Source organism: Castanea sativa, chromosome 1 (assembly GCF_040712315.1).
Source record: "Castanea sativa cultivar Marrone di Chiusa Pesio chromosome 1, ASM4071231v1".
NCBI lineage: Eukaryota > Viridiplantae > Streptophyta > Magnoliopsida > Fagales > Fagaceae > Castanea > Castanea sativa.
Genome location: NC_134013.1, coordinates 78,654,677 through 78,664,492, shown reverse-complemented (window position 1 = coordinate 78,664,492; position 9,816 = coordinate 78,654,677). Strand labels below are relative to the sequence as shown.

The window sequence follows — 9,816 nt, the reverse complement described above, 5'->3', positions numbered from 1 at the left end:
AAATTGATAATGAAAAGTAAAATGATAATCTCCAAAATTGAGGATTATCATTTTTTTTATAGAAGAAAAATATCATGAATATTATTAAGGTGATAGTAAATTAGCATAAAAGGGCCATTGCACATAATAAGCCACAAAAGCCCGTATCCTTTAACGAGAGCCTTTGACCAAAATTTATCATATACTATTAAAAAATGGATTACACTTGATACCCACAATATTGCGATTTTGACTTCGAGTTCAAACCAAACCAACTTGTCTAAACCAAGCACCAATAATTTTGATTACAAAGTTTTAGTGTCCCCCATAAGCAACAAAAACCAATAATTTTGATTACAAAGTTTTAGTGTCCCCCATAAGCAACAAAAACCAATTTATGTACGTACTTCAAAGAGAGAGTAGTGTTATTTAATTTTTAACGAATAGAAATTACTTAAGGTAGTGATAGTGTATGGTTTTAATATGTACCACAATCGGTCAATTATGCATTGAAAGCTTTAACTGGGTTGAAAGGATCCCAAAATGTACTATCATCTAGTGGTTGAGGTTAGTTAGGCAGAACTTGCCCCAGTTAATTATGTATCGATCCAATACATATTGAGGTAACACTCAGACTCTCAGAGCCATACGAATCATAACTACTACAAGAGTGTTGTTTCTTACCAGAAAAATGACATCTTTTAGACTCAGTTTAGAAAAGAATTCTTCTCCCAAAAAACAAAAAAACAAAATATAGAAAAGAATAAATGCTTTGGACAATTTTTTTTTTGATGAAATGCTTTGGACAATCCATCATATGCACAATTCCTACGGAATTGGTAATAGAAATTTGTAAAAGTTGTAAACATTAAAGTCACGATGTCCTAAATTCCACCTATGTATGTATCAGAATGATCTTTCAAAACTAATCAGTACATGAGATTATATGACTTCAATATGTTGGCAATGCTGGGAATTCAAAAAACATATACAAGCAATTGTAAGATTTACAAGAAGGGGACAACTGTACTATATGTGAAATTGCATCATCTCGCTTTGAATAAATAAATCATAAAAGCAGATTTAAAAGAATAGGCTATAAGATCTACAAATATGCCATACAAAAATTACTCGACTGCAACTGCTGTGTTTACTTGAAGCAGGACGCCAGCAAGGGACCATGACAAACAAATACAAGCACAACATAAATGATGACCAAGAGAACAGCTACCAGAGCAAACCTGCAGCACGAAATGAAATTCGCAATAAGCTGAGTAAGCTTTTCATGACATGGTACATTGCAACTTAATTAAAACAGTACAGATCCATCTCACTCGCAGATTATTTAGGCGATTACCAATATGTGTAGAACTATCCATTTTATGCAGAATAATATAGCAGATGAATACAGAAGATGGATTTGGCCACATTGTGTGTCAAGATACTAAGAAGAATGACAGAATCAAAGATCAAGGAAAGAAGAAAACCATCATAGATCAAGCAGTCAAGCCTAAACGACAGAGTTGATTTACAAATGTTATGTAGCAATAGCATATAAATGGCATGTAGTTTAGATTACTGTATATAAGTTAAATGTGAAGTGTGTGGACGGCACGTGTGATGGAGTTTGTTAGGTTTTGGAGGAAAAATCTATTAGTTAGTTAGTTACCCTCTGTTTCCATTTTAGTTGTATATATATAGTTGTATCTCTTTCATTTCTAATCAATGCATACAGAAATTCATTCCAGAATCTTCTCTATTTTCCTAATAGGGTATCAGAGCAATTTTTGGCTTCCGCTTAGTTTCTTAAAACAAGTTTTTCAGTTTTTCTTCTCCAAAAGTTAGGGTTTGTCTTCTTCAAGTTCTCGAAGCTTCATCAATGGCTTCCACTGATCAAGCATCTGCAAGCATCACCATAGATGAATCGCATCCATTCTTTCTTCATCACGCTAAGAGCCCCGGTACGATACTTGTATCTCAACCACTAATTGGAGGAGAGAATTATCCTACATGGGCACGATCAATGGATAGAGCCCTCAAAATCAAGAACAAGTTCTGGTTGATTGATGGATCTATTTCTCTGACTTCAGTTATGGAGAAAGTTCCTCTCTTGGTTCAGAGCTGGGCATGATGCAATGACATGGTGTATCACAATACTGCTAAGAAAGTTTGGAAGAAGCTTCAAAACATGTTTTCTCAAGGGAATGGACCTAGGGTTTACCAATTGCAAAAAGACTTGCAAGCTTCTATCAAGGAGAACTTTCTGTGAGTGATTATTTCACTAATCTCTCAATTTTGTGGGATGAAATATAGAATTATAAACCAATTTCTCTCTATTCATGTGAGAAATGTGTGTGTCATGTGAATGAGAAGATTTCTAATCTTCATCATAGAGAAGCAATTATGCAACTTCTGATGGGTCTCAATGATTCTTTCTCTCACATTCGAGGCCAAATTCTGTTAATGGATCCTATTCCATTAGTTGACAAGGTGTACTCCTTGTTAATTCAAGATGAAAAGCAAAGATTAGTTGGACAAGGCAACAACAATGGACCTTTTGTTGAATCCATAACTCTTGCAGCTAAGATAATGAATCTTGATTCAAAGACCTAAAAGAAAGGAAAGGAAAGGCCTACTTGCAACCACTGTGGATTGCGTGGTCATACTGTGGAGAAGTGTTACAAACTTCATGGTTATCCTTTTGGATACAAACCCAAATTGAGGGCCAATCAAGTTTCATCCTTTGATGTTTTTCAAGAGCCTATTGTTACCACCACACAACAAGCTTTTCCTTTTATATCGGAGCAATGTCAGAAGTTACTTGCTATGATTGAAGGCACTGAAGCTGAGAATAACATTGTTGCTATGGCTAATAATGTCTCCTTCAATCAAGCTTCATCTTCTCAGTCCACACCACTAGTAGGCAATCTCAAGCATTCCATATTTTCTGCTGCACTTGTGAATAGAATTGCCTTTGGTAATGACACATAGGTCATGGATACAGGAGCAAGTGATCATATAGTCTGTTCTGTCACTCTTTTTCAATCATACACCAATGTTTCTCATTGTGTTGTTGAATTACCTAATGGTGAATCAGCACATGTCACTCACATTGGAATTGTTAAGCTTTCCAATTCTCTTATTCTTGCACATGTTCTTTGTGTTCCTTCTTTTTCATTCAACCTTTTATCTGTCAACCAACTCACTCAAAGATTGCCCTTGTGTCTTGTGTTTTTGTCTCAATTTTGTTTCATTTAGGACCTTTCTTGTTGGAGGATGATTGGAGTGGGTGAAGTCCAAAATGGTATGTACTTGCTGCAGAAATCCAATTCTAGGATTGCACCTTCTCTGTCAAATCATCTTTCCACCAACAAGCCTTTCAAGTAAGCCTTTTCAACTTCTGTTTCAAAGAAAGATATGTCAATTCCGTGGCATTTTAGATTAGGGCATCCTTCTTTGAGTAAAATGACAGTTTTACAAAGTGTATTGCCTTCTTTCTCTGCCAAGTGTATTGATGTTTGTACCATTTGCCCTTTGGCTAAGCAAAAGAGATAGCCTTTTCCTTCTCATAACAATCTGTGTAATGAACCTTTCTCTTTGATTCATGTGGATGTATGGGGTCCATATTCTGTCTGTACTCATGATGGTTTTAAGTTTTTCCTTACCATTGTTGATGATGCCACTAGGTCTACTTTGGTGTATCTCATGAAAGCTAAGTTTGATGTTAAACATCTTTTAATCTCATGTTAACATGATTTTCACCCAATTTGGCACTGGTATTAAGGCAATCAGATCAGACAATGCTCCTGAATTTTCCTTACTTGATTTCTATAGTGCTAATGGCATTGTATATCAAAAGAGTTGTGCTTATACACCACAGCAGAACTCTGTGGTTGAAAGAAAGTATCAACATCTTCAGAATGTTGCTAGATCCCCTTAAGTTGCAGTCTGACCTTCCTTTAGTTTATTGGGGTGATTGCATCCTCACTGCAGCCTATCTCATTAACAGATTGCTTGTACCCTTGTTACATCATAAATCTCATTTTGAGGTTTTGTTTCATAAAAAACCTTCTTTCAATCATCTTAAAGTGTTTGGTTGTTTGTGTTTTATCTCTACTCCTTCTGTTCATAGGTTGAAGTTTGATTCTAGAGCTATTCCTTGTGTTTTCCTTGGTTATCATTTCAATATGAAAGGTTACAAGGTACTTAATCTTCACACTAGGAAAATTTCTGTCTCTAGGGATGTTGTTTTTCATGAATCCATATTTCCTTTCTCTCTTTTCTTACAAATCCTTGTTGTCTAACTCACCTCCTTTATCATTGCCCTTATCTAGTTCCTTTGATCCTATTTTTGATCCTTCATCTTGTCCTAGGTCTGTTTCGGCAAATGCCCCCCTAATTGAACCTATCTCTCCTAGCTCTCATGTTACCAACCATTCTACAAACTCCTCTACATCTTCATCTTCATCTTCCATTTTAATTGGTTCTTTACCAATTTCTTTGGATTCTACTACTCCACCTGCTCAGTCCAGTCCTCTAGATTCTACTGTTCCACCTGTTCAGTCCACTCCCCTTCCTGTTGGTCAACATGGTCAATCTACTACATCTGATCAGCTTGCATGGTCCACATTTGATCAGTATGTACAGTCCACCATTCCTCCCTTTATACACCCTCTTAGGAAATCCATTAGGATTAGTCATAAACCTGCCTACTTAGATGCATATTAGTGTTATCAAGTTTCTTCTAATCTGGTGTCTTAGGTTCCTTCTAGCACTGCCTTCCCTATATCTTCATATTTGTTCTCTCACAGATTATCACCTAAACACTTGCATTTCTGTAATGTGATTTCCTTAATTGAGGAACCCAAATTCTCCAAGCTGTTCAAGATCCCAAGTGGAGGGAAGCTATGGCAGCTGAGATATCTGCTTTTGAAGCTAACCATACTTGGACCCTCACTCCCCTTCCACCTCATAAGAAGACCATTGGTTGCAAATGGGTGTATAAGGTGAAATATAAGTTTGATGGGAGTGTGGAGAGGTATAAGACTAGATTAGTAGCTAAAGGTTTCACTCAAAAGGAGGGTCTTGATTATCAACTTGATGTCAACAATGCCTTCCTTCGTGGTGACTTGAAGGAAGAGGTGTATATGGATCTTCCACCTGGCTTCCACAGCAAGGGGGGGATGGTGTGTAAGCTTGCTAAATCCTTATATGGTTTGAGACAAGCTTCGAGGCAATGGTTTGCCAAATTCTCCACTGCTTTACTCTTACTAGGATTCACACAATCCAAGGCTGACTATTCCTTGTTTACTAAGAAGACTTCCACTTCTTTCATTGCCCTTTTGGTGTATGTTGATGATATTTTAATTGCTAGTGACAATAAGCAAGCAGTGGATGAGTTAAAGGTTTTACTAGATCAGCAATTCAAGTTGAAAGAGTTAGGTGATTTGAAGTTCTTTTTGGGTCTTGAAGTGGCAAGGACAACTGATGGTATCAATTTATGTCAAAGGAAATATAAACTAGAACTATTGAGTGATGCTGGCATGCTGGGGTGTAAACTAGCAAAGATACCAATGGATCCAAACCTCAAACTTAGTAAATATGAGGGTAAAGAATTACAAGATCCTAGTTCTTATAAGGGGTTAGTAGGAAGACTCTTGTATCTAACTATAACCAAACCTGATATCACATTTGTTGTGCACAGATTGAGCCCATTTATGGCACACCCTAGAGAACTACATCTCAATGCAGCCAATAAGATCTTGCAGTATCTCAAAGCAACACCAAGTCAAGGATTGTTCTTTTCAAGTAAGTCAAAATTGCATCTAAAGGCCTTTGGAAATGCAGATTGGGCTTCTTGTCCTGACTCTAGAAGATCAGTGACTGGTTTTTGTGTTTTTCTTGGTGAGTCTTTGATCTCATGGAAGTCCAAGAAGCAACAAACTGTGTCACAATTCTCAGTAGAGTCAAAATATAGAGCCATGACAGTAGCAGTTTGTGAGGTTATTTGGCTTCTATATTTGCTTAGTGATATCCAAATAAGGCACCCTCAAGCAACTCTGTTATTCTGTGACAGCCAAGCAGCTCTTCACATAGCTACAAATCCGGTGTTTCATGAAAGAACCAAACACATTGAAATTGATTGTCGCCTTGTGAGAGACAAAGTGTTGGAAGGTTATATCAGAATGCTACATGTTAGAACCAATTCACAAATTGCAGATTTGTTGACAAAGGCTATGAATGCACAACAGTTTTCTTTGCTTGTGTCCAAGTTGAATATGGTCAATATACATGCCCCTCTTCCACTTGAGGGGGGGGGGGGGGTGTCAAGATACTAAGAAGAACGACAGAATCAAAGATCAAGGAAAGAAGAAAACCATCACAAATCAAGCAGTCAAGCCTAAACGATAGAGTTGATTTATAAATGTTATGTAGCAATAGCGTATAAACGGCATGTAGTTTAGATTACTGTATATAAATTAAATGTGAAGTGTGTGGACGCCACATGTGATGGAGTTTGTTAGTTTGTTAGGTTTTGGAGGGAAAATCTGTTAGTTAGTTAGTTACCTTCTGTTTTCATTATAGTTGTATCTTTTTCATTTCTAATCAATGTATACGGAAATTCATTCCAGAATCTTCTCTGTTTTCCTAATATTGTGTGTGTGTGAGAGAGAGAGAGAGAGAGAGAGAGAGAGAGAGAGAGATCTAATGGTGACAAATAGCCACCATTTCATATCGACTGCAAGTGATGGCAACTAGAAAACTCTCGGGAAGAATTCTTTTGTGCCAGTGTTCAAAGAATTAATGACACTAAAAAGATTTCATTTTCTTAATATAATGAAAATAATGGAAGAAAAAGAAGCATTCTTGACAAGAAACTCAAGGGCTGCACCTCCATAATATGACAACTTGAAATCTAAAGACAAGTTAACCTAACAAGTGGCATCCAATTAATAGAGTAGTTTCATTGACAATAGTGACTTGCACAGCATCTGTACACACATTTGCAAATGTTTAACGAGTCCATTTATGTGAAAGTGGACAGCATCAAGCTTACTTACATAAGCTTGGCATTTCTCCACCATAGAGTATTCTTAAAACGACGGGAACTCCTGTTGAAGCGAACTGCACTCCCTTGAAATGAAGTAGTTTTATCAACCAGCAATGCCAAGCGGTCACCCCTGTCCAAGACTTTTTCAATATTGTCAATCATGACACTTTGCACCTATCATCATCACATGACCAACATATGAAAGAATTTAATCTTCAGAATCAATTATAGATAATCTGGATATCACATTCTAGTGTATTTTGAGACCATTCAAAGCCAAGCTGAGTGAAGATATCTAATAACAAATAGCATGGTGACTAAAATGATTGGTAAAACCTCCCCAAAGCCCAAAAAAATCAATTTGGTTAAATGATTCCAAATCCATCCCTAGAATCTCGTGTGGGATATCTTTCATAATAAACCAACTAGCATTTATTCATAGTTAACTGCACAACAGGAGCAATTGACAAGAGCCAGTACAAATTGGACAGTTACCAACTAAACATGGAAAGTTAAAAGGAATCATGTCTTTCAAAAGACAAGCATGAATGAATATGATAGAGAAACAAGTAACTACAATCCAATAAACCAATGTATATAAACTCACACATGCTCACACAGGCATATACAGACACCCATATTTTTATAGAAAGAATATAGAGACATATAATATGAACTTACCTGACTCATTTCACCTTTCAAACGATTTAATCTATCAGCATTTGGATCATTTGTGTAATAGTCCATCTGTTGGCTCAAGACCCTTGAGAATTCCTCATTCATGGCATAAGCAGGAGCAGAAAGAATAGCACGACCATAAGTCTTCACAAACTTTAGATGAATATCTTCAAGAAATGCAAAAGGGAGTCTCCCTGTGCATAATTAATTCAAGTGGACACGCATTACAAATCAATAGAAACAAGACTGAATTTCATCCTGATGTTAGAGTACTACAAACATTTCCACAGAAAGTATTGTATGTAATAGAGTAATAACTGTTACTGAAGTCTCAATTTTATTTCATACTAACAATCTGACATTCTTCTAAACCACCCCCCCCCCCCCCCCCCCCAACCACAAAAACTACTTGACCTTAATTTCAAAATTACATCAGAGTTTCTGCATAAATTAGTGTATTGCAAAACGAGTCTGTTTGCAGTTAAAAGCGAAGAGCAAGTCTAAAGATCCTCATGATTTCAACCGTTTCACCAATTATAAATTCCAGCCACATCTTCTTGTTTCAAAGCATTAGGTTATATGTAACAATGGCCAAATGCAGTGTACAAATCTCTTAAATAGCCCTCCAGAAATATAATTTTGAAATTCTTTCCTAGTAGCTATTCTCCTTCTTTTCATTCATATAGCCATTTTGTTAAGTGGAAGTCACTGTTAACAAATAATAATTACCCCTGGATATCCTTAAATCTCAACCCCGCAAAATCATGTGACCATCCTAAAACTTTTTTCATTGTAAATGTTAGCTCAGTATGTCATTAAATTTCCAAGAACTACTATATCTATCATCACAAAAGTGATCACTATATTAGATGCGTGGACACGCAACGTGACTTGTTGACTTCAAATATCACTATATTTCCGATACACAAAACATGATCTTAAAAAGAGAGAAAATCCTGCATTCCTAAGTCCTAACAAAACCACAATTTTTTAGCCCAACAAAAAAAAAAAACCCAGAAGAAAAATAAATACAAATTCCTAAACTTCATTCCGTTTATCAAAACTCATTCCAAATAATTCACATCATCAAACCAAAAATTCCATAACATAAAACGATATACTAATTAATTAATTGATTAAACAAAAGGACCATGAAATAATTCACAGGCCAAACAAATGTAGAATTCGAAGGCTTAGATTCACCTCATCTACCATGCAAGTTGTTGCTTACATAACATAAACCAATATCAACAGACAAAAAAACAAAACAAATGGAGGGGGATTAATTGTGACAAAGACAGACAGCCAAAAATTTGTATAGCTTAATTGACACTTTTTGATGTCTCTAACGTGAGTCGGAGACGTTCAAGGATTAAATCATCCCTTCCTGCATATATATATATATCCAATAAAAAATAAATCGTGAAAGCAGAAGAAAATAAAGTGTAAATAATAATAATTACGTCCAAAGGCGTCGTCAGCCATGCAAAGAACGGTGAGGCCATCGGTTCTCTTGACGTGAAAAATGCAGCGATCATGGGAGTAAGAGGCATTGCTGTTATCTTTAGCTGCTTGCATCGTCTTCTCAAGGACTTGCCTGGCTAAGGAGCTTGCATTGGTGGCTGAGGCGGCGCTGGACTCAGCCAATACCACGTTGCCCCTCGCCACCAAGCAGTAAAATATACCCATCATCTCTGTCTCTGTCTGTCTGTCTGTCTGTCTATCAAATTCTAGAAACAGAGAGAGATGAGGAGGTTTCAGCTGCTAGGTTAGCCTTACGGCAGAGAGGTGGGGTTTGGAAGAACAAAACATAAATTTAGGAGAGATAGAGCGAGAGTCTATTACCATGTCCATGTGGAAAGTGGACACTGGACGTTGGGTTTCAACTTTTCAACTTTCATTCAACTCCTTTTTGGGAAAGGACAGAGTGGAATTTGAACGGACTAGGGCCAAAGGGTGTCCAGAGAAAGAGTGAGGAATTTTCCAAACTATTTAAGATGGTTAAGGTGAAAATTGTTGTCCTAATTAAATAGGACTTCCCTTTTCAAAATAATAATTAAAAAAAAAAAATAGGACTTTGGGTGGCATCTGCCTTCTGGTACATCTGG

The 9,816-nt window shown here is 36.6% G+C and overlaps 1 protein-coding gene across 1 annotated transcript; it reads right to left on the bottom strand.

The window, feature by feature from the left end:
* Positions 1 to 921: 921 nt before the first annotated feature.
* Positions 922 to 9,562, bottom strand: LOC142622157 (vesicle-associated membrane protein 711-like). The gene is made up of 4 exons (XM_075795589.1): positions 9,172 to 9,562; positions 7,712 to 7,902; positions 7,041 to 7,204; positions 922 to 1,220 (listed from the first exon to the last, which is right to left on the bottom strand). The coding sequence occupies exons 1-4, from the start codon at positions 9,398 to 9,400 to the stop codon at positions 1,130 to 1,132; spliced, it is 675 nt and encodes a 224-aa protein (XP_075651704.1). The 5' UTR covers positions 9,401 to 9,562; the 3' UTR covers positions 922 to 1,129.
* Between the last annotated feature and the right edge of the window lie 254 nt (positions 9,563 to 9,816).

Bases quoted from the DNA above. Each gene is read 5' to 3' on its own strand.
- LOC142622157 (XM_075795589.1), bottom strand. From the start codon at position 9,400: ATGATGGGTATATTTTACTGCTTGGTGGCGAGGGGCAACGTGGTATTG. The intron at 7,205-7,711 runs GTAAGTTCATAT...TGATGATGATAG, and splicing joins TGAAAGGTGAAATGAGTCAG to GTGCAAAGTGTCATGATTGA. The intron at 1,221-7,040 runs GTAAGTAAGCTT...TTCGTGCTGCAG, and splicing joins TGGAGAAATGCCAAGCTTAT to GTTTGCTCTGGTAGCTGTTC.